The sequence below is a fragment of the Marmota monax genome, unplaced genomic scaffold (genome assembly GCF_021218885.2).
Source record: "Marmota monax isolate L192 unplaced genomic scaffold, Marmota_monax_Labrador192_F-V1.1 WCK01_AAM20220418_F8-fsc00069, whole genome shotgun sequence".
NCBI lineage: Eukaryota > Metazoa > Chordata > Mammalia > Rodentia > Sciuridae > Marmota > Marmota monax.
In genome coordinates, this window is record NW_026695243.1 from 9,585,966 (window position 1) to 9,612,352 (window position 26,387).

Below are 26,387 nucleotides of genomic sequence, written 5' to 3' on the forward strand. Positions count from 1 at the left end.
GGAGGGAGGATGAAAGCAGAAGTTGTTGGTGGTCTCACCATTGATCTCCTTTGAGTAGGAACAAGGGTTGGGAAAAGGAAGAAATGAAAAGTAGGGTCCACAGTTCATTTCCTTGACTTTCTTTACCTGTAATCAGATGAACTCACTTTATGCTATGAGGGTCAACAACCTGATACAAAAAATGGCATTATTAATGGATGCATGGATAGGGGGAAAGAGACAGTAGCGTCCTCTGTTTTGTCTCATCAGCAATTCTGTAAATGCCTTATAATGGCAAACACCAGGATCTGGGTACTAAATATTGGGTTTGAAGCTTTTTATTATAATCATCTCATTTCCATTTCAGAGAATATTTTAATTGGGTGGTTTGGACTTATTTGGAGTTGTCAGAATTCACATAACATAGCAGAATAACCTTAGGGATTTTAAAATGTGTGTCTCAAAATAGAGTTGGGAAAAATAGAGGTAGAATCTGTGTTGGCTTTAAAAATCCACTTGGAGCAGGGGAAAATTACAGCTTGGGCTGCTTTCTGAACTCTTGGAACACTACTGCTGATGCTGCATTTTGGGGAACAGGCTGTCATTTTGGTGCAGGTCTTTCATTTTAAATGATTTGTTCAAATCGAAATACTCTCTGTTAAGAAAACTTTGGACTAAATTATTTTACCAAAACATTTTCCATGTCATATTAAAAGATGAAATTTGCCACATCAATAGTATTTTAGGAAACGCAGCTACAATTGGTAATGAAGTGCCCTAAATACTTGAAAAAGTCTGAGTTGCAGTAATCAGAAAGCAGCTTATCTCTAGCTTTGTAATGTTTTAAAACAGGGCCATCTAGTGGAATCCCCTAACTGTGAAACCATGAGCTCACCTTCTAAGACCTACTTTTGAGTTTTTAAAATAGCATTTTAATCCCTCTAAACCCAAGTTAACTGTCCCTGATACAAATAAGCCTTCTCATAAATAAATATATTTCCACTTCACTGACTAATGGGGTAATACCACGTTCTGTGGATTCATATTCAATTAAATTTCCAAAAGTTCTAAGTTGTTTACTTTTCCCCCTCCTATGGAAAATAGTCTTTCTAGCCTGTCTCTGATACTATCACCCCTTCAATTATGAAATATCATTGCTGTATTAAGGAATGTTAATGTAAGACAATATTAGAGTTATATAGAATGGTATATGACAGCCAGGCATGGTGGCACATGCCTATAATCCCAGTGAAGCTGAGGCAGGAGGATCATAAGTTCAAGGCCAGCTTCAGCAACTTAGTGAGGCCCTAAGCAACTTAGTGAAACCCTGTCTCAAAATTAAAAACAGCTGGCCATGTGGTTCAGTGGTTAAACACCCTGGGTTTAATCGCTAGTACCAAAAAAAAAAATCATATATGATAAAGAATCAATATGTTACAGAAGTAACTGGGCTATATATGACCCATCAAAGGCATGGTTGGCATCATGTGAGGTGTCAAAGTGTTTTTCCATAGACTGGTTGGAGAGAACAGACCTCTGAGAAGGAGTATATGTAAATCTATTAGCCAAAAGAGGTGAGACACTGACCACCAAATTCATTTTATTACCTTACTGGAAACAGCTAAATTCCATTTCCCAGCATCCCTTGCAGTTAGGCGGGGGCCCTGTGATGGGGTTCTGGCAAATGGAATATTGGTAGAGGAGTTACATACTCCTTGCAGTCCTGGCTCCTGAAATATCCTGCATCATCAGGATTTCTTTGCTCCCTCCCGACCCCCATGTGGTGTATATCATTTCCTGGGCAGGCCATGGGAGCCTCTGGTGGCCTGGGTTTGATGTGTTCCATCAACCTAAAATGAAGTATGTTGTGGATGTGAAATATACTTCATCATTTTAAGCCAATGAGATTTTGGAGTTGTTTGTTAATTACCCTGATGAATACAGGAGAGAAGAAACTGCAAGAAAGGAAAGAGGATGATAAGAAGAGGCTATACTTTCAGAGAGCTGTGTGAGCATGCTGACTCTTTCCTGCACATTTCAGAGTGTGCACATGAAGGACAAATATTGAGAACCTCCAGCAGAACAGCGGAAATAGAACCACAAAGTGCTTTCTGACAGAGTTCAAGCTTGTGGAGTCAGAAAGGCAGGCTATGAATGGAGAGGATGATGCTTAGATGGAGACACTTCCCACAGCTCTAGCCATGATGAGTGCAGTGTGAAAATGTCTACAGGATGGGAAATTTGGGAACAGGCCCTTGTCAGCTGAGCCAGACGTTTACTGGTGTTATATCTTCTTGCATGTTGATTAAACTTTTAAATAAACTCCTCCCAGATGCTCTGCAAGAAATGATATGTGCCTGTTTCCATGTGACTGATGTTCAGGTATATTCAGGTTTTCAAAGTAGGATATTTTCACTGTACCCACTTGCAGAAACCAGACTTGGCACAGGTTTAACGCATAAGGAGGACTTTAGATGGACAGAAAAAACAGAAATAACTGTGCCACAGATAAAACCATATTGGCAGAGAGAAAGACAGCAAGCATGACTGGGAGCAGAAGGCAAAGAGAGAAGAGATTGAGGTGACATTACTGGATCAAGAGACTGTTGGTCTTGTAGTGTAAGATTGGGGTAGAGGAAGAGGGGGAAATTGAACAGTATATAAGGAGAACAATGAGAGCTTTGAAAAGCATCACTAAAATTTGGATTCAGAACTACAAGCCAAAGCTCTCAGATCAATCAAATCAATAGACCAGCTGGACTTATCCAGTCATTTGCCCTGGTAGCTGCTGTCATTTAGTTTAGTTTTTTTTTTTTTTGGGGGGGGGTAGTTGTAGATGGACAGCATGCCTTAAATTTATTTGTTTATTTTTATGTGGTACTAGGGATCAAACCCAGTGCCTCACATGTGCTAGGCAACTTCTCTGCTGCAGAGCTACAGCCCCAGCCCTGTCATTTAGTTTTCCCCAATGGCATACTCATGGTCCTTTCAAGGTGAGAGAAGATTTGCCTACCTCGATCCTAACTCTGAACAGTCAGAGAGAATGAAGATCACTTGTCCATGCTTCTTCCTTGCATATCCTTGCTCCTCCTCTGTCTGATAACAATGTCTCCTCTTTCTGCATCTTAGTTCTATGCTGTCTTCTCTGTCCTGAAGCCTCACCTAGGTGGTTGATAACTCTCTCTCCGAGCAGCCAGAGTACTAGATATATGCCTCTGTATTTCCTGCTTATTGAAAGTATTATCTGGGTCCCACATTATCCTGTATATTCACTGAGGTGGGGACTTTTTAATGCCATATGTGAACACTGAGGACAAGTCCTGCTGTCTGGTAAGTAGCAGAATAGTATATGATGAATGCATGAATGAGTGAATAAATGAAAAGTATATAATTCATTTTCCTCTAAAAATTAGAAAGGTTAGAGTTCCATTCACATCACCAGAATTGTTATATACATTACTTATCTATATGTCTTCCTTTATTAGATAAGACCCCTTGAGTCTTATTCATAAATTTATTCTCAGCATAGTTCAGTTGTTTAGCATACATAAAACATGAAGCCAAATGGTTCCTGCTATAAGCACTCATAAATTACCAGGATTTGATTTGATGATATGTGATCTTGGAAGGAAAGCAACAAGTGAAAACCTATATTAATGTGACTAGATTGTTGCTAGAAAAGGGCTTACGTATCCACACATGGTAAGAGGCAAACTTAGAATTAGAAGTTTGGTAGGATTTGGATGATGATTATGATATACCATTTGAGATCAACAAGTTATGGGGAACTTTGCACTGGCCACAGGAATGTTAGGGGTTTGATACTGAAACCTTTCCTTCCTGAATAAGATAAATCAAATTGAGCCCATTATAATTAGTCTCTTCCTTCTCCAAGTACACTTGTGAACTAATAGGCCAATAAAAGTGAGCCACTGTTTCTGATATGGTACACTTGGGGGATACTTGGACCAGGGAGGAGCCCACTTCCATCTGATAGACAGGAGTAGCCATGCTGAGCCCTCCTGTGGCAAGGACTATTGTGGGCTACATTCCATTAGATCATAAGATACTTTGAGATCCAATGTGACTTGGTTACCATCTTCCAGCAAGTGAAGTCACTGACCTTGCATTTATATCCATCCACATCCAAGACCAATAGAAAGTGTCTGGATATATGGTTTCTTTTCATTCTTGATCCTCTAAGAAAGTAAATAAATACACAGGCTTCTTTCCTCTACCCACTTTATAAGTCCTAGTATTAAGAGCATTTCCCATTTGCTCATGAGTGCCTTGGGAGGAAGCGAAAAAGACTACTTCTTCTTACCCTGACTTCTCTAAAAAACTTAAGAGTCAACAAAAATGCAGGCTCAAAAGGTTATAATGAGCACCAACAAAATATCTTCATGAAAGTACTGTATAAACCAGAAAGTTCCATGTCAATCATAGATACCATAATCAAGGTTTATCCACAAAATGTCTGCACATTGCTTTTCCTGAATAAATATCTGCATAATCAGTATGGGAAATATTCCTTCCCCCCAGATACAGATAGAACATTCAAGAAACATTCAATGAACTGAGCCATGTTAATAAGCATTGGTATAATTTTGACTAAAATAAATATTAAGGAAAGAATTTTATCTAGATTTGTGACTCAACTCTCCATTTTCTTTGTTTCAGTCTAGACAGTGCTTCACATTTTCCAGGTAGATAAAATGATGATAGTGGCCATGGTGTTACCTGAAGTAGGTATAGTTTATTCATGAGAGAGAGAGAGAGAGAGAGAGAGAGAGAGAGAGAGAGAGAGAGAGAGAGAACATGAGCAAAGAAGCTGGGAGAAGAACTCTTTCAGCTTGTGACCACTGCTTCATCATGCTAATGAAATGCCTGAGTACAGATAAGAGAACAAAGAAACCTTCCAAATATTCTCATTACTCATGTCATTATAGAAACCCATGCATCCTTCAAAGCAGATATGTGAAGATCGAAGATAAATTATTAGCAGTAAAGAAATATAACATTATTTCAGAAGCACAAACAAAAGACAGCTACATTTATACAATGAAGAGTTGTAATGTTAATTAAATTTTTTAAGCAATTCATTTCCTTCTTACTAACAGTAAGGACTTTAAGACACCTACATCACATCTAAATAAAAAATGAAGGCAAATTTAATCAGTTATTATGTAAATTTGCATCAAAACCAGTGGAGATGATTCAGATCCTGCTCCTTCTCCCTCCGAAAACCATTGTTCACCCAAGAAAGTCAACTAAAGCTAAGAAGGAAAGAGACAGAATTAGTTGCTAAATGGGGTGGTGTGAAGAAAAGAAAGGAAAGAAAGAAAAAAATTATCCTTCTGAAAGATTTAAGAAATTTTGGGTTTTAAACACTTTATCCTTAATATCTTGTGAGGTATACATCCTATGAAATGTAATATACCAGGTTGAAATTGAAGAATGATCTCTTGTGTGTGTGTGTGTGTGTGTGTGTGTGTTTTACTGGAGACTGAACCCTGGGCCTCACATATGGTAGGCAAATGCTCCGTGACTGACCTACATCCCCAGCCCTTTAAAAATTTTTTATTTTAAGACAGGGTCTCACTAAGTTATCCAGGCAGATCTCAAACTCGCAAGTCCTCCTACCTCAGCCTCCCAAGGAGCTGGGATTACAGGTGTGAACCACTACAGTTGGCAGCCTCTGACATTTAGGAATACTAGATTGTTTCTCAAAATACTAGAAATAAAGGTAACAAAATAAAAATAGAATTGTCATATGATGCAGCAATCCCACTTCTGAATACATATCCAAAGGAAATGAAATTAGTATGTCAACAAACTGATTGCACTCTTCATGTTCATTGAAACATTATTCACAATAACCAAGATATGCAGTCACCCTAAGTGTCCATCTATGAATGAATGGACAAAGAAAATTCAATGGTTTGTATACACAATGGAATACCATACAGCCTTAAAAAAGAAGGAAGTCTTATCTGGGGCAACATGAATGACCCTGGAGGACATAATGCTAAGTGAAATAAGGAGGCACAGAAAGACAAATACTGTACACTCTCACATGTAAAGTTAAAAAGTTGAACTCAGAGAAAAGAATTCTGGTTACTAGGGGGATAGGGGAGAGGAATTTCAAGGGATTGGGGAATTGTTGGACTCAACAAAGGATACATTTCAGTTAGACAACAGGAATAAATTCAAGAGTTCTATCATACCTAATGGTGATTACAGTCAATAACAATATATTCTATATTTGAAAACTGCTAAGAGTACATTTCTAGCTTCTTACCAAAAAATAAGTGAGGTGATGAATGTTAGCTTGATTTGATCATTCCATATTGTATTCAAAATATCATATTGAACTCCTTAATACATAAAATTATTATGTCAACTAAAAATATATTAATAATTTAAAAAAATAAAATACTAGATCTTACAAAGTTGTCTCTCTGGCCCAAAAAGGCAATGCAGTATTTATAATAATATGCCTACTCTACATTTCCTTACCTTATTCCCTTTTGGTTATCAGTAACTCTAAAGAAACAATCCTGTGTAATGTTATGACAGCATTTTTCAAATGCTTAAGTAATGTGATAAGCCCTTTTAAAGGAGGGAAAACAAATTCTTGTATATCCACCGTGTTAAATTATTTTAATTATATCTTTGCTTATATATTCACACCTATCAAGTTACATATAAACTTGCTTTGAAGAGTTTGTTTCATTTATGAAACTGAAATTAAGTTACAAATCAGTTGCAAATAAAAGCATAAAACAAATAAAAGTAATGGACATGTTTTAATAAAACAAAAGCAATGGAGAGAAGCCTTTAGGTATTTTGTTTTATTGTGAATTGCCTTAAGAGTTTTTTTAAAAAAAACTTATACCTTTATTTATTTATTTATGTGGTACTGAGGATCGAACCCAGGACCTCCCATGTGCTAGACGAGCGCTCTACCACTGAGCAGCAACCCCAGCCCATTGCCTTGAGTTTTAACATGCTATAACATCAATTGAATCATTGAGCATGTGCACCCATGTGCATATATAATTTTGGGGGGTATATATAATTTGGAGGTAATAATTCTATTAATTCTATAATTTTTCAGCAAACAAGAATGTCCTCTTGTGGCGATGTCTAGTAGTCTTCCAGGTATTACAGCCCATGTAGATCCACACTTCCCAGTCTTGGTAAGCTGAATATTCTTTCCCAGATTTATTTTTATTCAACTCAGCTTTGTGCGTTTCACAGCCTTAGGTAAATTGGAAAGGGTGGCAGTAGCCCATGGTATAAGAATATATCTTTCTAAACAATCATGATTTCATTTCTTTCTCTTTTTATTTTTATTTTTTTTCTCAAATGTGGTAGTGGTACTGTGGACTGAACCCAGAGGTGCTTTACCACTGAACTATATCCTCATTTATTTTTGTTTTTCAAACATAGTATCACTAAGTTTTTGGGGTGGTCTCATTAACTTGCTAAGGCTGGTCTTGAACATTTCAATCTTTGTGCCACAGCCTCCCCAGTCACTGAAATTATGGGCATGTGCCACCACCCTTGGCTATAGCAACACACATTTAATAATAAAAAAGCATAAAGAAAAAGTTTCTATTTTCCCTATTTATCACCTCACCTACTTTTTGAACTGTTGTTAGTGGGTGTACACAAAGTTGGAATCCACTATTCCTAACATTTGAATGATTGCAAAACATTTATTCAAAAAATGTGCCAGAACTTCACACTGCCTCCAACTGGATCCCTTGGGATTATAAACACACATGCAAATTTGGGGATTTGGCTATAAGTAATCTGGATAATATCACACTAAATGTTAAACTTTATTATTGAAATAAAAACAAAATATGAAAGTTGCTTCTGTGTTAGTGATTTTAATCAATCACTCTTTTGGTATTGGTACTGGGGATCTAACGCTGGGGTACTTTACCAATAAGTTGCTGAGGCCTGCTTTGAACTTGTGATCCTCCTGCATCAGCCTCCCAAGCTGCTGGGATTATAGGCATGAACCACTGCACCCAGCCTAACTAGTTACTCTTTCTAGAGGACTGATTAATATCACTTACCACTGAAAGTGCAGGGATCCAATTTGAAGTAAAAACTTGAGTAAATGAACATTACCTTGGACTACTAAAGGCTGAAGACATCAGATGAGTTATTCTGTTCTAATCTTGCAATGATACTAAAACAGTGGTAGTCATGACAACTGTGCTCCCTAGATGGAAACTAAAATTCAACTAAGGGTACAGCTCAGAATTTCACTTCTGGTACACAGAGTATGTGACCTTCTGCCTCTATCAATACTGAACTTCCCCATGAAGTTGTTGGTTATACTGGTTATGTCTCCAAGACTCTTTCAAAATAGGGATTTGAAGGAGAATGCCCTGTCTTGCACAACTTCACAGATTTGTTTTCAGATCAACACAGGCAAATTTCCTCTTTGTCATCTTGCAGATAATGATGGCTTGTTTGGTAGGGTAATACAAAAGTTTTTGAAGCTAAAGAATAAGATAAAAGAGGGCTAGGGCTGTAGCTCAGTGGTCGAGCACTTGCCTTGCACTGTAAAGCACTGGGTTCTATCCTCAGTACTACATAAAAATAAATAAATAAAGATATTGTGTCCATCTACAAATAAAAAATATTATTAAGAAAAGAATAAGATAAAATAATCTAGTAGGGAGATAAAGGAATTTCCAGAGAAATTAAAAAAATTTTTTTCAATTATTTGGCTTAAGCAGTATTTAAAGAGAAGACATCATAAAGGCTCTTAAAAGAGAAAAGGGGAACTTTGATGTGGAACTCCTGTCTCAATTCCTGGTGACAGACTCAGTCTGGTGGTCAGGTTCTGTGCTCAGATCAGCTTTCTGTTCAAACCACATGAAATCCATGGTCTCAGTCTCTTGTTGGTCCCAACTAGCACACTGCCAGGAGCCAAACCAAGCCCCCTACTGGTTTTATAAACATAGCTGGAAGGATAGACCTTTACTAGACAGATCCAAAGTTATAAAGGTAAGTTTTACTGACAAAAAATATTTCCCCAATGTATCTCCTGGCCCTGTATTTCCCAGCCCACTAAGCTTTAGATCCTTTCTAGTTTTGTGGACTGGTTATTGAGTCCTTATGTAAAACCAGTTTTATTGTATTTATAATTTTTCAGCAAACGAGAGTGTCCTCTTGTGGTGATGTCTAGTAGTCTTCCAGGTACTACAGCTCATCTGGATCTGTGAGTCCATACTTCCCAGTCTTGCTAATATGAATATTCTTTCACTGATTTATTTTTATTCAACTCAGCTTTGTGAGTTTAACAGCCTTAGGTAAATGGGAAAGGGTGGCAGTAGTCCATAGTATAAGAATATATCTTTCTAAACAATCATGATTTCATTTCTTTCTCTCTTTTTCAAATGTGGTAGGGGTAAGGAGAGGGAGAGTGTAGTAATTTCCCAGAGTAAGCCAGAATGCTGATCCCAAATTCAAGAAATTATTAGATGTGCTTAATTCCACTCACAAAGGAAATATTTATTTGGGTTATCAAATGCCTCCTTGGAGAACTAAATATAGTCCTTCTTAGGATAGGAAAGCACTCAGGGATTTACTTTCACTGGAATATCAGTAGTTTGGGTCTCATCATAACAGAGTGGAGGGCTCTAGCCTCAATAGGCTGCAAACATTTTAGAACAAACTGTAGCTGTCATGGGACAGAATTCAGATTAATAGTTGCTTAAAGATATAGCTTACTCAATACTTCAAGCCATAGATATAATTTTTTTATATATGATAGAATTTCAAATATATACAAAACAGTACATGAAAGAAGAATATAATGAGCACCCATTTGCCTATCAAATAGCTTCAACAATTGCCAACTCATTACTAATCTTATTTCCTCCATTCCTCCTTTCTCCCTTCACAATTATTTAGAAATAAATTCTATATCCTTTCATCTATAATTATTATAGAATGTATCTTTAAAATATCAGAGCTCTCTTTTAAGATATAACCACAATAACATCACATACAAAAAATAACAATAATCCTTTAATATCATAAAATAGTGAGGTAGTATTCAAAATTCCCTCTGCCTCTTTTATTTTCTGGATTCTCCCTGTGTCTCTTTTTCCCCTCAATATATTTTTGTTTAATAAATGAAGTCAGTGGCATGTAGTCCCTACAATCCGGATTTATCTACATGTAACATATTGGTGGTCTATAAGAAGCGCCTGTCTACTATGATCTAGAAACACAATCAGACTCAGGTTCAATTTGTTTGGCAAGGCTACTTCATAGGCAGTGAGGCCGATTTCCACGAGGGGGCGCAATTACTTTCTTTTTGAGACCTGTATAACTAACTATTGAATGATCACTGCACTGATTGATTCATTAATGAACTAAGGATTATAAAAGATGATAATTCGAATTCTGCCACACCTTCTTCTTTTGTTAGTTCTTTAATGATTCTCTGAAGAAATTTTCTCTCTTCAACCATTTTGTTACTTTAAGATACAATTTATATAGAATGAATAGAAAATATACGCTTGACATTTTTCTGATTTCAAAATAATGAGTTGGTTTCCTAATGTCATCCAAAAATAACAAATTAAAATTTTAAAAACCATTTTGAATTCTTGTATGTGTACATATTTGATATTTTAAAATTCACTGAAGCCATATTTATTGATGCTCAAAAATTTCCATCTTTGACCTGTGGGAACCTATTCAAGTTGGCTCCCGAATCCTTTTGACATGAACCTACTAGTCTTTAAAAACTTCCCTCCTTTATGGAATGACAACAAGTTCCTAATTTTATTTTGTTTCCTAACCCAGACCTAGAATCCCCTATTTTTCCAAGGCCGTGGTTCTCAAAGTATGTTGTGAGGAGTCATGGGAGTACCTGTGATCCTTTTATGGAGCCTGTGAGATCAAAATTATTTTCATGATAATACAAAGATGCTACTTTCCCTTTTAAACTCTCCTTCTCTCACAGTTTTTTAGGGAATATTCCAGAGGGTACATAGTGTGTGATATTATGACTGAATACAACAGTAATTATAGAAATTATGCTGTAATTTATCGATAGATATTAAAAGCATTTACAAAAATATAAAACAATAGAATTCCTCTTACTAAATAACCTTTTTTAAATATTTATTTTTTAGTTATAGGTGGACACAATATCTTTATTTTATTTTTATGTGGTACTGAGGATCAAACCCGGTGCCTCACGCAAGGTAGGTGAGCACTCTACCTCTGAGCCACAACCCAAGCCCCACTAAATAGCTTTTAATGGGTATATTGTTATTTTAAATGGTTTAATTTCAAATGCAGTATACATCAATAGATATCCACATAGATAAAGCTCTTTGGAGTTTTCAACAATGTTTAAGAGTTTAAAGAAGTGTCTGGGACTGTGGTTGTGGCTCAGTGGTAGAACGTTTGCCTGGGTTCGATTCTCAGCACAGCAAATGAATAAAGTAAAGTTCCATCAACAATTAAAAAATACAGAAATATATAAAAAGAAATGTCTGGAGCAACACATTTGTGAACTGCTGCTTCCAAGAGTCTTTTCTTTTTGATGGTAAATGCGAGCACTGGAGGTGTAGCTCTGTGATACAGTGCTTGCCTAGCACACCCAAGGCCTGATCTAGGCGCTAGGGATGCTTGTGGTTATTGGGTGTTTTAGTCAGTTTTTTCACTGGTGCAACTGAAAGACTGGACCAGAGCAACTGTAGAGGAGGAAGTGTTTATTTAGGGGCTCATGGTTTCAAAGGTCTCAATCCACAGATAGCAGGCTCTATTCCTTGGGGCTGGAGGTGAGGCAGGACATCATGGCCGGAAGAGTGTGGCAGAGGGAAATAGCTCACATGATGATCAGTAAGCAGAGAGAGGTCTCCACTTGTCAGATATAAATGTATACCCCAAAGCCATGCCCCTAAAGCCCCACCTCCTTCAGCCACACATTACCACTTTAATAGCCACTCAAATTATTTACTATCTGGGGATTAATTCACTGACTGGGTTAAGACTGTCACAACCCACTCATTTCTCCTCTAAATCTTCTTGCATTGTTTCACATGTGAGCTTTTGGGGGACATTTCACATCCAAACCATAACATGGGGTTAGCCATTAATTTAAAGTCATTATCAACCGGCAGACCTAAGATAAAATGTTGTCTATTTTAAAAGATAATACTTCATAAATTCATACTGTTTCTGCCTATTCAGAATCCAGTACTATCGGTTTTTTACATAGCGTACAATGTATGTATTCATATCCTTTCTCCTATACGAAAAATAACAGTTCTTTACAATACTAACTAAATTTATTTTCAGTGTCATGTTAACAATACCAAGACCACTTCCAACAGTGTATTGCTTAAAACAGTGTAAAATATCTATATCTATATCTATATAGATATAGATATTACAGTTCTTTTGTTGTTGAGGTTTATCCCTTTATGGATGTACAGAAATTGATGGTTTAAATTCTTTTGGAATTGTGTCTTTTAAGATCGTGTCACATTTAGGGCTGGGGTTGTGGCTCAGCAGTAGAGCACTCACCTAGCATGTTCGAGGCCCTGGGTTGGATCCTCAGCACCACATAAAAATAAATAACATAAAGGTATTGTGTCCAACTGCAACTAAAAAATAAAAATTTAGAAAAAAGATTGTCACATTTAGATCAGTTAAACTAATGTGTTTTATTTTACGTTTGATTTTAAGGGTCTGTCTTTTGTTAATTTAATTTTGTGTTATAATGATGTGAAATAGTTTCTTGGCTTTAAGATCAAATGTATGAAATAAGATACATTCAGAAAAGTGTAGTTTCCATTCCTGATTTATTCTGTTCCTTTCCTCTCCCTATAGGCAAAATTGTTTAAAATATCAGTTGTGGGGCTGGGGATGTGGCTCAAGCGGTAGCGCGCTCGCCTGTCATGCGTGCGGCCCGGGTTCGATCCTCAGCACCACATACAAACAAAGATGTTGTGTCCAACGAGAACTAAAAAAATAAATAAATATAAAAAAAAAAATATCAGTTGTTTTCATTTCCATTATGTTTAAAATTTAAGCAATATGTATTACGTATGCGTGTATGTAGTGTGTGTATTTATACAATATGCACTTCTCTCCATTTTGCTTTTTTCACTTAATAATATATCTGGAGATCATTCCACAGAGGTATATTGAGTCCTTCTTTAATACTTTTGACCACTGACAGTAGCAGCACTTTATAACTTCGTGGCACAATTTTATTCAAACAGTCCGCTATTAAGGAATCTGGGGAATAACTTCTTGTATCGTACTATCATAAATCGTGCTACAGTAAGTGCTCATGCTCATCTTTTAATATTTTTACCACATCTTTGGGACAGTCTTACAATGGGATTGCTGGTTCAGAGGCACCTATAAAATCCTGCCAGATATTAAGTTACTCTTTTTGCTTCCCGCTGTGCAGATGGAGGAACAGTCAGACAGTAGCCCAAGGTCCCTTTACCAGTTACTTTTAAGGCTGGGAGTTGAACTTGGTGTAACTATCTGCTGACTCTCTAGGTCATGGAGAAAGGAGTTCTAAGGTAGGAGAGAAAAGCCCAGAATTTTGCATCTGGACAGACATTCACTGAAACACATACGCTCATCTTTCCAGCTCGCGGGACACTAGTTGTTCTTCCTCTGACCTCTCATAGTCTCTGCTGGGCCCCTCCACTCTAATCCAAAACTCAGGGACCAGCCCCTCGCGCGCATGCGCACACGCTGCTTTCCTTCAGAGGAATTTGGCGCTACTGCAGAGGCGGGACCAGGTTGTGACGTCAAAACAGCGCGCCCTTCCCAGGCGTCCTCGCAAGGTCGCTCTGAGGAGCGGGAGCGCGCGGGACAAGACCCTGTTTCGTGGGCGCGCTGCGTCCCTTTGCTTTACTACCCGCGGCGAAATGACGGGGTACACGCCGGATGAAAAACTGCGGCTCCAGCAGTTGCGAGAGCTGAGGCGGCGATGGCTGAAGGACCAGGAGCTGAGCCCCCGGGAGCCTGTCCTACCTCCCCAGAGGATGTGGCCTATGGAGGCATTCTGGAATAAGTTTTTGCAGGATAGGGCCCCTTGGAAGAATGTGGTGAGTTACGGACCTCCCCGTCCCTCTAAGCATAGCCCGCAGCGGCCACACGGAGGACTGACACTGTTCTGAGCCAGCGAGTCCCGGTAGTTCCCCGAGGGAGAACCGGGTGTGAAGTCTCAGGTTTATCCAGGTTGCTCGCTCCTCTAGAGGTTTGGGCAGGGAGCACGTATATAGCCTTGGGAGAATCGCGCCCTTCGGCTGTCAAGTGTAGTGAGGAGGCGGCGAATCAGGTTTTTATAGGACGCTGCACGTGTGGTTCTTTGGACGGTAGAAATCTCTCGGAATGACAGCCAAGGATTCACGGACATGAAGGTTCTGCGATTTTAGTATTTGAGCCTACTTGTCTGCCTTTTAAAGTTGAGGTTATAGAGACAAACACTGTACCCAACTACCAGAAGGCACAATGACCCCCGGGCTGGTAGTACAGCCATATATGATTGTACAAAGGCAAGGTCTTGTTGGTACGTTTAGTGAGTCATATTTGCAAGCCCCCTTTCTAAACCACAATTATGTACTTCTAACACACCGTTTATTGTTGTTATATTCCTGGACTTCGCTAGGCAGAAAATTACTCATTTAAAGAATGGTCTTTATTTTCAGGATGCTTGGGTATTTTCTTGAAGTCTTGTTAAGTCATATCAATGTGATATTTTTAGAAGTCTTTAAAATATTATGTCGGAATTACTTTCAGTTAGGTGCAGCACTGGCTAAATAATAGTAATAATGCTTGTAAGCAACATTGGGTGCTTGCTATGTGTGTGCCTAGCAGTCTGCTGAGGGTTTTTTTGCTTTTGATTGTTTTTACATATGTTCCCTTTTTTCTTTACTCCTATCGGATAGAAACTGTTCCTAATCCTCTTTTTAATATGAGGAAACTGAGGCCTACAAAAATTCAATGATTTACCCTTGGTCACAGAGCTAATTGAAGGAGTTGTTGAAATCCACATGTATCTACCATCTTACTGTACTACAAAGTTTAGTGCAACAAAATTGGTGTAAATTTTTCTGAGAAAGTGATATATTTATAGTGGTAAAATTAAACTGTTTAATTCATACCTTCGCAGTATTCCATATTGATTTTAGCAGTCACTAGTTGAAAGGTGATATCTCACCCATCAGCCAGAGATTTAAGAAAGTAAATAATCATTTGTTGAATTCTATCTCTGCTTACTTTGAGTGGATCATTTCTTCTATAGTTATAAGTGTTATAATACTTAGACTCTAGATTGTCCTTTCCTTGAAAGGATAGGTGTGTTTCAGTCAAACTGGCTGCCGTCAAATAATTGAGTTCAGGTCTCTTTTGTCTTTGTTTTACAACGGTATGTCAGAAGGCATCTCACAGTGAGTTTGGAATACCCCTATCTCAGTATGTAAAATGTTCTTTTTCCAGCACTGGTGTACTCAAGGTTGTTTGCCTTTCTCCTAGAATAATGCAAGTAATATTGGTTGTCAGTACTAAAATTGATAGATTAGAGAGATGACTTTACTTGAAAAATTCTGTAGGTTGATAACTCGGACTAAATCCATTAAACTTATTCTTTCATTATTTATGCCCTGATTTATCTTTAACAAGTTTATAATGTTTTTAGAAATCTTTAAAAAACAAATCTATAAATGTCTTATTATAATCTTGTAAAATGCTATTTGTCTTAAGCCTTATTTGCTCTGGACTCTGTTCATAATCCTATAGCAGGCCTACATTTAGTAAAAATATTTGAGTAAGATTAGCAGCAGACTGTAATAAAATATGCCCCAGTTAGAGATTTGTATAATAGTCATGACATTGTTATAGCAATTTTTGTTTTTTGTTTTTTTTTTTTAACCACAAACATAAAATGAGATATGTGTTTATTTTGTATATATTTTTTTCTCCTCAGATCTATAAGGTATACAGGACCAGTATCTTTGCTGTTACTTGTGTACTTATACCCACCTGGATTGTTCATTATTACGTCAAATATCATGTGTCTGTAAGTATGTTTTAAGCATGTGCTTTTCAGAATTTATTTTTAATATTATGCAAAACAGACTCCTATGTGGGTATGCTGTACTCCCTATTCATATAGTGGAAATAATCTGCCACTTAATAGCTGATTTTGAAGTACTTTGAATCCTTTTAATTAAAAGGTTTAATGAAGATTATAAGTAATTAAGTATGGTTTTTTTAAAAAAAAATTAGTCTTTAGCCGGGCACAGTGATAAAAGCCTATAATCCCAGCAACTCTGGAGGCTGAAGCAGAATCGCAAGTCCAAGGCCAGCTGGGGCAATTTAGTAAGACCTCATCTCAAAATAAAAAGGCTGGGTGTATGCTTAGTGGTAGAAATCCTCTGGGTTCAATCCCCAGTATGATGGGGTATGTGTGGGGGTTATTCTTTAGAGTAGTCTACAACTTAAAAATCCATTTCCTGGTAGAAATAGTGTTTAAATGATTAGAATGTGACTGACCTAATGATACTAGTGTATACTGAGAATTCTGAGCTGGAGAGGAAATAAAATAATAGAATGTTTTGAGCATAGATCTAATGTAAAATTCAAAATAGGCAAAGGTTATCTTTGTCATGATCCCGTTTTCATTTCCTTCATTTTTGTCTGATTTTTCATAATTCTCTTTCTTTAGAATCCAGGATAGCCATTAGCTTGAACTTGTTAAGTGAAAGTTCTTATGTGGACTGATTAAATGGAGCCAGTTGCCATATTTTAAAGGATAGGGATAGCACAATCAGGTGCATGGTATTGGATCAAGGCGAGATGAGGGGGGGATGTAATTTCTGGAATGGCACGGAAGGGGAGCAACAGTGGCTGCGGTGTGTGGAATGCTGGAACACAAACATTGGGGAGGGCATTCTTGTAACTGAGTGAGGGGTTAGATCCTAAGTGGATTGTAGGGGAGAAGGCTGAGCACAGCTCTTTGGGGAGCAGCAGTGGGAATAATCTGTTGTAGGAAGTGGAACTTAGTAGAGGAAGGAGGACATCTGGAGGAAAGGTGGTATGAGACAGTGATGGAAGTGGCAACCCAGAGTAAGATGAAGAACCCAATGATTTGAGGTTATAATATTGGGGGTATGGTAATGGTAACAGTAGATTTGTTACCCCTAGGATGACTGATCAAATAAGTAAACATATTGATGATACTAGAACTCAGAATTCTCACTGTTGGAAAAAGAATTTACATATATGAAAAGAGAGAATTGGAAATATTGGTATGAACTCACCACTTTTACTATGTATTCTTAAATAGATATAGAAATAAATATTGGATATAAAGGTGTGTATGCCTGTGTGTTTTCATTTCCTAGCTCTGTCTACTGAGAAGGCCTAACTAAGGCCCCTTAGTTATTAGGATGCCTACCAACCACGTCATATTTTCTAAATGCATTTCCCAGTTGAAAAGCTGTAGAGCTTCTTGGAGAAATGGCTTGATTCCAGGGCCAGAGCAGAGAGTACAAAATGGGTCAGAAAGTAAAGAAGTGCTCAAAGAATAATAGGGATATATGAAAAAGACACTGAGTCAGGTTGAAAGGACTCTTCCTGGAACAATTTGAACATCAAAAAATAAATAATAATGGAATCATCTGAATAAATAAAATGAAAATCTGTGAGTTCATACTCATATAAATAAATTACTTAATGGTAGAAAACAAAAACTTTTTGCAATAGATTGCTAAATAATAAATGGATGAGAAATGATAAAAAAGTCACCATTTGAGAATAATCATAGTAATATTTAATTACTATGTTAAAATTAACCTTAATCATCAAAATACTTACTTGTTATAAAGGAAAAAAGAATAACTTTGTAGTGACGAAATCCGGCAGGCAATACCATAATGTTGTCAGTAATGGGACAAACTGAAATTATGTAATTCTTGAAAGGATGTGATAGAAGAAAACAGCATGAATTTTGGGATATTTCTACCAGAAGTGCATAATCTGAATTCACTCAGGAGGAAACAACAAACCCATATTGAGGGACTCTTCTGCATATTTATTGCTTGTTTCCTTCAAAAGTGTCTAGGTCATGAGACCTTGAATATCTGGTTTCATGAATATCTTAAAAATTGTTCCAGACTGAAGAAGACTAAAGTGAGACTGCCAACTAAATGGAATTCTTGATTAATGGGCATAATCTCCTTAGTCAAAAGAACAAAGGTGACATTGGCAGTCAGAATTTTAAAGAGCCTACATAATCAGTGGAGAACAAGTCATGTAAGGGGTTTTCTGAAAAGTCCAAATAATTATTGAAACAATAATTGAAATTGGGTGGGTTCTTTAAATCAAATAGATGAAGTGATATATTAATGTCAATTTCCTGATTTGATGGCTGTATTGTAATTATTTTAAGAATATTGCCTGTAGGAAATATATAATAGAGTTACTAACCAGTCAGGCAATTTACTATAAAGTGATTCAAGAAGCCCATTGCAATGGCTCATGCCTGTAATCCCAGCTGCTTGGGAGTATCTCAAGTTTAAAGCCAGCCTCAGCAACAGTGAGGCACTAAGCAACTCAATGAGACTCTATCTATAAATAAAAAATACAAAAATGGTTGGGGATGTGGCTCAATGGTTGAGTGCCCCTGAGTTCAATCCCTTGTACCCCCCCAAAAAAATGATTCAAGAAAAAATTTATTTTTGTCAATCTTGCAACTTTTCATAAGTTTAAAGTTATTTCAGAATAAAATCAAAACAAAAGTGAGGGTCTGCCTAACAAGTTATATATAATCTTGTTGAGATTTGCTTTCTCTTAGCCTGTTGAGAGAGGTGTGAAATAAATAAGGAAATCTGTTTGAGTTCTCCAAAAATCATCTCTTAACATGATTTGTTCTCTGTTGATTTTGTAGAATCTTTGATTGATGATGTCATCTTTGTTCTTTTCACTAAGGAAGTTATATTCCTTGATAAATAATGTAGAGTGCTTAGTACGTCCTCTTTCTTTATTGCTGAAGAAAAAAAATACAGGAGTAAATTCCTGACTTTAAATGTGTATGATGTTAGACAATACATATGATTTAGGTAACAGTATGGAGGAGAAAAGTTATTCCAGGTAGAAGGAAAGATATGGAGTCAGTAATGAACATGAAAATGTTCCCAAGACTGAGAAGATGACTAGAATGGAAGGTTTCTGTTGATTTGGTAGGCTATGATCAATTCATGGGAGGTCTTAAAAAACTTGGCAGAAGAAGTTGATTTGTATGTGTTAGGCTTTGGGAAGCTCTCCATTTTTAAGTGGGAGAATGACTTGATGAATGTAAGAAAAAACATTGCTGTCTAGGGTGAATTGAAGGGAGGAAAGTCTGACATCAGGTACATCAGGTGGAGGCTGTTGCAGTTTAGTAGGTGGTAAAGTGATAGGAATCTGGTTAGTGTGAAGACAGCAGGAATGAAAAAAGAAAAGTGAAGCCAGGAGACATTTTTGAAGAAAGAAACATCTGAAGTTTGGCAGCTGATTGGGTTAAGTATAAAGGCAAAGTTATGTCCTTTATGACTGTAAAATTTCTAGCCTTGGAGTTTATAAGTGGAGAATCTAGAAGAGAGTGCTTTCTGGTGATAAGAAGAAAGTTAATTTGTTTAGGATCATGTTCTGCCATAGCAATTTTTGGAGATATCCAAGTGGACATGGTCTGTTTTATGTGTTAAAATGTGAGATTATTTGGGTCTGGTAAAACCAATATAAAATCTTTATGAAACCAATAAAGGGAGATAACAATTTATATCTTCACAGGTCAGGTAATAGTTTATATTTCTATTGTTGAAGGGTTTTAAAATGTTTTTATATTTACCTATAAATCTATAGACCATTTCATATCATTATATTTCTATTTTATTTACTTTTTTACTATTTTAGCATGTAAGACCCTAGAAGAGAAAGATATTACTTTATGATTTTTTTAATATTTGTTTTTTAATTGTAGTTGAACACAATATCTTTATCTTATTTATTTATTTTTATGTAGTGCTGAGGATTGAACCCAGGGCCTCGCACGTGCAAGGCGAGCACTCTACTGCTGAGCTACAACCCTAGCCCCTTTATGATGTTTTTCTAATATCCAAAAGTGACTTTTATATACAGAAAGAACTGGTTACAGTTACTAGGAATATAATCTAATATTAAGTTAGTTTTAAATTTTAAAAATCTATTTTTTCTTAATTCTTATAAAATCCATTTTTAAAATTCTGTTAAATTCTTTATACAGCTAATAAAATAAGAACAGTCTGCTTTCTTTGTTCTCACCATCTTTGGATTAATTGGTGTTGAACTCTCCTAAAACAATTCCACTTACAAGTAAATATCAAATTCTCTTATAGGCTTTAAATGCTTTTATAGATTTTATATATTCAATTTTATTTTTAAGTATTTATAGAGTAAATTCATAACCCTAAGAGACAAAATTTTTTTTAAAATTTATGATCACAAGTCTAAATCAATTATACATTTTAATTAGAATCCTAAACCTAATCTGTTGAATCGTTTAATAGCCACATTATCTTACACAAGCACACTCACTAATCAAAAAGATATTATATGGATTGTCCCATGTTTTCAGAACTTTTAAAAGTTGACATTTATCTATTTATACTTTGGGTTTAATTTACTTTATATATCTATAACTAAATTTAGGATTTAAAAGATCTTATCCTCTAGAAGAAGCAAATTTAACAAGCTGCGGTTACTAGGTTGATAATACAGTACATTAATATGCTTGCTTATCTGAGGGATTAACACTTTCAGGTGATTTTTTTTCTTAGCCAGTGTTAGACATTTAATTAATCGTTTTGTGCCAATAGAGGTCCCAAGGCCACTCACCTTATTCTTTCTCTTGATTTGGGTAAGCACAGGTCTGTGTCTTCAATAAGATTGTAACCAGTTTTCTTCAGCTAATTTTTTTGCTGCCTACCTGAATTCTACATCTCTCTGAAGAAATTTCAATGTCTTCTTGATTTTGGCCACAGTTCTTAAAAAGATTTTAGTCTTCACATGTATTCTCTCATACTCTAGTTCCTCATGTCTTATATCCATGGCCTATGTATGCCAATGACCTTTAAATAGTATGGTTGTGTATCGTGTACAGATGTACATGAATTGTAAGTACATTTATTCAACAGTTACTTAGCACCTCCTGTGTGCAAGGCACTGTTGTATTTATTATTAATTAATTAACAAACTTATTTATTTATTTATTTTTTTGGTACTAGGGATTGAATACAGAGATGCTCAACCACTGAGCCACATTCCCAGCCCTTTTTTTATATTTATTTAGAGACAGGGCCTCCCTAAGTTGCTGAGGCTAGCTTTGAACTTGAGATCCCCGTGCCTTAGCCTCCTAAGCCTTGGGATTAGAGGCCTGTGCCACTGTGCCCAGCAAGGCACTGTTTTAAACACAGGGATACAGCAGTGAACAAAGCAGATTGCATACCTGCCCCCACTAAATGCTTATTCCCATTTTGGAGACTGGCAGTAAATACATGAACAAAGAGACATGTAATGAAAGTTACAGAAGGTGATCAAATCTCTATAATAAAAATTAAGCAGGGTAAAAGATTAGAGAATGATGGGGGAGAGAAGGAGGAGGGGGAATATAACTCAGTGGTAGAGTGCTTTCCTAGCATGCATGAGGCCTAGGTTCAATCCCCAGTACAAACAACAACAAAAAAACAGGGGCCAGTGTTTTAATTTGAGAAAGTGATATTTGAAAAGAAATAAATGAAATGAGGTCATGAGCCAAGCAGATATGTAGGAGAACATTTCAGGTAGAGTAAGCAATAAGTATAAGGCTCTGAGGCATAAGCAGGCTTGACTGATTGGACTAATAGCTAGGGAGCCACGGAGGCTACAGTACAGTGAGGGAGGGAGACGAGTGGTAAGAGATCAGACAGGTAGCCAAGGGCTGGGTCATGTCGAGTCTCAGAGATCACAGAAATGACTTTGAATTTTTCTCTAAGAATTATGAAACTTTGAGCAGAGATATGGTACATCTTAAAAGTGTCACTCTGCTCTGCCTTCATTGTAGAGGATACAGAGTGGAAGCAGAAAGGTTAGTAGGTGCTATTGAAATAGTCCAGGTGAAAAAAATAATATAAGTTTGATCAGGGTGGTATTACTAGAAATGATGAGAAGCAATTGGATATAAGGTACATTATCAAGGTAAACCAAAAGGATTTGCTGAGGGGTCAAGTCTGTTGGTCTTTGGAATGAGAAGTGTCATTTACTAAGATAGGGAACATGGGGTGGGACAGTTTGGAGATGGGGAAGTTAATGGTTGGGACTGGTTGGAGATGCCTATTGATAGCCAAATGGAGATGTTGAATAAAAAGTTGGATGTATGTATGAGTCTAGAGTTCTATGAAAGTTTGGGGCTTAGGTTAAAGCTTTGGATATGATTTATTTTATATTTCAAACAAACTCAACACCATAATTAACACAGTTACTTTCATTACAGAAAAAACCATATGCCATTGTTGAAAGGAAGCCCAGAATCTTCCCAGTAAGTCTCTAAACTCTTAAACTCTGAATTTTCTTTTAGTCATTATCTGTGCCCCACTTCCACTGATCATTAGACTAAAATGTTCTTTTCCTCTGTCAGTTTTAAGTGTGTGTTTTCTCTCTCTCTCTCTCTGTCTCTCTCTCTCTCTCTCTCTCTGTGTGTGTGTGTGTGTGTGTGTGTTAAATTAGTATGAGGTAGCAACTACAGTTGAAAATGGGAAGCGGACACACTAATTTTCAACACTCGTTTTATGACCTGATCTTCCTAAAGTGAGTTGAAGGTATCAACAGATTTTCACTGGTACTGTTTCATGTTGGATGAGGGACTTAGGGCACAAGGCTGAGCAGGCATCTGAGCACAGTGACAGTAACTGCATTTCTATTTTTTTCAAACTCTAATTTTCTTGTGGGGTTTTTTTTTTTTTTTTTTTGGCCTCATTTTCAAGGTTTGACCTGAAGCTCTCTGTGAATTTAAAATCCATTAATGTGCTTTAAATTTATGCTATTAATATGTAAGGCTTACTAATTTAAAATAAGTCATTTCAGGGGCTAGAGAATGTAGCTCAGTGGTAGAGTGCTTGCCTAGCATGTGTAATGTCCTGGATTTGATTCTCCAATATCACCAAAAAAGGGAAGAATTTTCTAAAATGAGTTAATTCAACATAAAAGACTACTCACTGGTCAGCTGGTATTTTTATTAGCTGTTGGTAAGGTTATTGTTTAGTATAGGAAAATAATTCATGTTATGTTCATGTCCATTTCTAGTCAACAGATAATGAATAAACTATCATTAACTGTAAAATCTAATCATGAAACTCAAAATTCATTGATGTATTTCATAATAAATCATTATCTATTACATCAAGGGAATTTAAGGGAAAATCACCACAATTGGCTAACTGTCCTAGTTGTAACTCTGCTTTAGAAAAGAAGAGGATTTCTTCTTTTACTTTCTTATGCATATTTGATGTGTTAGGGCCTATGTTGTTTCAAAATAGTAAAATATCTTGCTGCTTTCATCAGTTGGGTAAGTTATATTTATTCTTATGTTTGCTTATTTTTTATTTTGCCATTTCTATTCAAAAGGTGAGCTGTGTTCAGAAGACCACATCAATGATTCTGTAGCATTTCTTTATTTTGGGGATTTTTTTTTTCTTCCCTTTGTTGTGGTTCTTCACTGTGTCTGTACTGTTGACTCCCTAAGAATCTCCCTTTTTGAGAACCTGAAGACTGCCTATTTGTACATGTTTTAGAATAGGATAGGCAGTAGCAATCTTATAAATTTTTGGCTTAACAAGTTTATTTCTTGTCATCACAAATGAGTGTGGATCAGGCAATCCACCTCAGTCTTATAGCTCTGCCTCTGGAAAAGAGATGTCCAAGATTGTGGTAGGGGAAGAAAGCACTGGATATCTAAGGGGATGATTTTTAAAGTAAAAGTTTGGAAGTAGCTTACATTACTTCTCAAATCCTACTGGCCAGAAAGAATTCCCATTGTCCTGAGTGTCTATGTAGTTTTTAATTTAATTAATTTTTGTTTCTTTTTTGCCATTTCCCTGACTCTCATACATGGTGGAATCTTTGCCACAGTCTGTACTTGCAGTCATCAGATAGCTTTTTACTTTCTTCTCCGCATATATACAGCATACTCAGTTCCTAGGGAGAAATCCCAAAGTCCTATTCTATCATGGTAGCCAGCACAAATTCATGATCTCCAGATAATTCTCAGAAGTATCTGTTAGGTTCAGATGTGATTTTTCTTGATTTGAGGATCAGTGAACCCAAAAGGCAAGTATCCCTTTCCTGCCCTAACCACACCCATTGTTCAGTGGTAGATTGTGGGTAGCACAGCAGTCACTACGTGTGGCGGTTCCAAAATCTTAGAAGTCAGATGCTCCTCTGTGTGCTAAGTTACTTGAATAGGTACTGATTTTGTCTTCTAGATGGAACACCTTTGTTCCTTGTTTTTCCTGGTCCCTGGCTTTAACCATGGGGTTCTTTATTATCAACCTAGACCATCTGTAAATGGATATTGGGAAGCACACCCTCCTTAGCAGTTGCAGAGCCTTTAAAATATGCCTCCTGCTCGCAGGTTGAGTGCCAGAGGTGGTTTTATTTTCAAACATTCATAGGCTCTGTAGTCTGTATGTTTGGCATCTTTGGCCATGCATTTCCCTTAACATTCAGCAAGCATAGAAAAATACCTGGTAGATCTCATCTGTTTGCTTCTATATGGAGGTCATCTGAAATAGAATGGTTCAAAGGCTATTTTCACTTCACTCTGGTCTTTGCCATGGGACTGAATCTCTCTGCTTCCTAAGTTTTAATGGCATCTGTTGCTCAAAATCTGTTAACCATTACTATTTAGGAATTCCAAAGCAATTTGATTTTCTAGTACTACAAGATCCTGAATTTTTAGATTCTCTCTTTTATTTCTCCTCTCAAATCATCCACTTCTTTCCCAAGCCCATGTTTCTTAAAGTACATGCCCACGGCAGCCAGTAGTATCCAAATACATATATATATTCTTTTTTCTGAAAAGAAGTTCTCCTAGAACCTCAAGTTCATTAGGCACTTTGCTTCCAAGTTATTATAGGAGATGTTTTGCTAAGTAGTTTGCCCTTGCCTTTTGTTTCCATCCTTTTAGCTTTGAGTGCCTGTGCATTTGGCACCAAATGGCCAAACCAGTGCACTGTGGCTCGACTTTCATTATAGCAGCATTAAATGACCTCAAGGCCCCAATTTTTTGTGCTACTGTGCTAACAAATTGTAATCAAAACATATGTGGCTTAAATATAAAACTAGATTGTTTCTTTATCAGATGACAGTTCTGAGCAGCACCAGCTCAGGAAATGGCAGGGTGGGAGTGAGGAATGGGACAATTCTACTCTACTCAATCACTTGGGAACTGTCAGACTGAAAGAGAATCTGTTATCTAAAACATATACCTGAAATTGAAGCTAAGTAATTTGCTGAAAATTATACAGCTTGTTAACGGAGGGTCCAAGATTCTTCATACTTGGTTCTCACTTCAAAGCCCGTGCTCTTTGACCAGATAATGCGAATGCTAATTTTTCCATGCAAGGTCTGAACATAGACTAGAATAAAACTACCACTTCTGCAGACTTTAGATTTTTCTAATAAATGCTTCTTCATTTTCCCAGGGTGATACAATTCTGGAGACTGGAGAAGTAATTCCACCAATGAAAGAATATCCTGATCAACATCACTGATGACTACTTAAAACCTTCAAAGGTTTATGAGCCCAAGTTTGTTCCTATTGTCATATTTACTGAATATACTTCCTGGAAAAGTAACTAATAAAGTTTATTCTCAGAAAAGTATCGTCATATTTCTTATAAAACATTGTACAACTTGCAATTCTTTGAATAATTTTAACAATAAGTAAAACCCAGAAATGTCAAAAAGTAATCTGGGCCTCCACCTACTTTTTCTGGCCATTTTGACTTGAGAAACAGGATGTAGAAAAGTAGTTAGTCACTGATTTTCCCCCCTTACATAGTCTTTACTCCAGTTTTGGTGAGGGTATGCACCAGAGTAAAATATTGCAATAAGAAAATATAAAGACAAATTCCACATTTTTGTTTTAGAGATTAAAAAAAATTTGTAGTTGTAGATGGACAGCATGCTGTTTTATTTTATTTTATGTGGTGCTAAGGATGGAACCCAGTGCCTCACATGTGCTAAAAGCAAGAGCTCTGCTACTGAGCTACAAACCCAGCCCCTAGAGTATTTTTAATTAAGAATTTTAGAAACTAGATTGAAAAACTTCT

The 26,387-nt window shown here is 36.7% G+C and overlaps 1 protein-coding gene across 1 annotated transcript; it reads left to right on the top strand.

Moving 5' to 3' along the window:
* Positions 1–13,806: 13,806 nt before the first annotated feature.
* Ndufb6 (NADH:ubiquinone oxidoreductase subunit B6) lies at positions 13,807–25,934 on the top strand. Its single transcript, XM_046457304.2, has 4 exons — positions 13,807–14,108; positions 15,989–16,081; positions 22,550–22,594; positions 25,758–25,934. Exons 1-4 carry the CDS (start codon positions 13,929–13,931, stop codon positions 25,824–25,826), a joined length of 387 nt encoding a protein of 128 aa, XP_046313260.1. The 5' UTR covers positions 13,807–13,928; the 3' UTR covers positions 25,827–25,934.
* The last annotated feature ends 453 nt before the right edge of the window (positions 25,935–26,387 follow it).

Bases quoted from the DNA above. Each gene is read 5' to 3' on its own strand.
- Ndufb6 (XM_046457304.2), top strand. From the start codon at position 13,929: ATGACGGGGTACACGCCGGATGAAAAACTGCGGCTCCAGCAGTTGCGA. The intron at 16,082-22,549 runs GTAAGTATGTTT...CTTTCATTACAG, and splicing joins ACGTCAAATATCATGTGTCT to AAAAAACCATATGCCATTGT. The intron at 22,595-25,757 runs GTAAGTCTCTAA...TCATTTTCCCAG, and splicing joins GGAAGCCCAGAATCTTCCCA to GGTGATACAATTCTGGAGAC.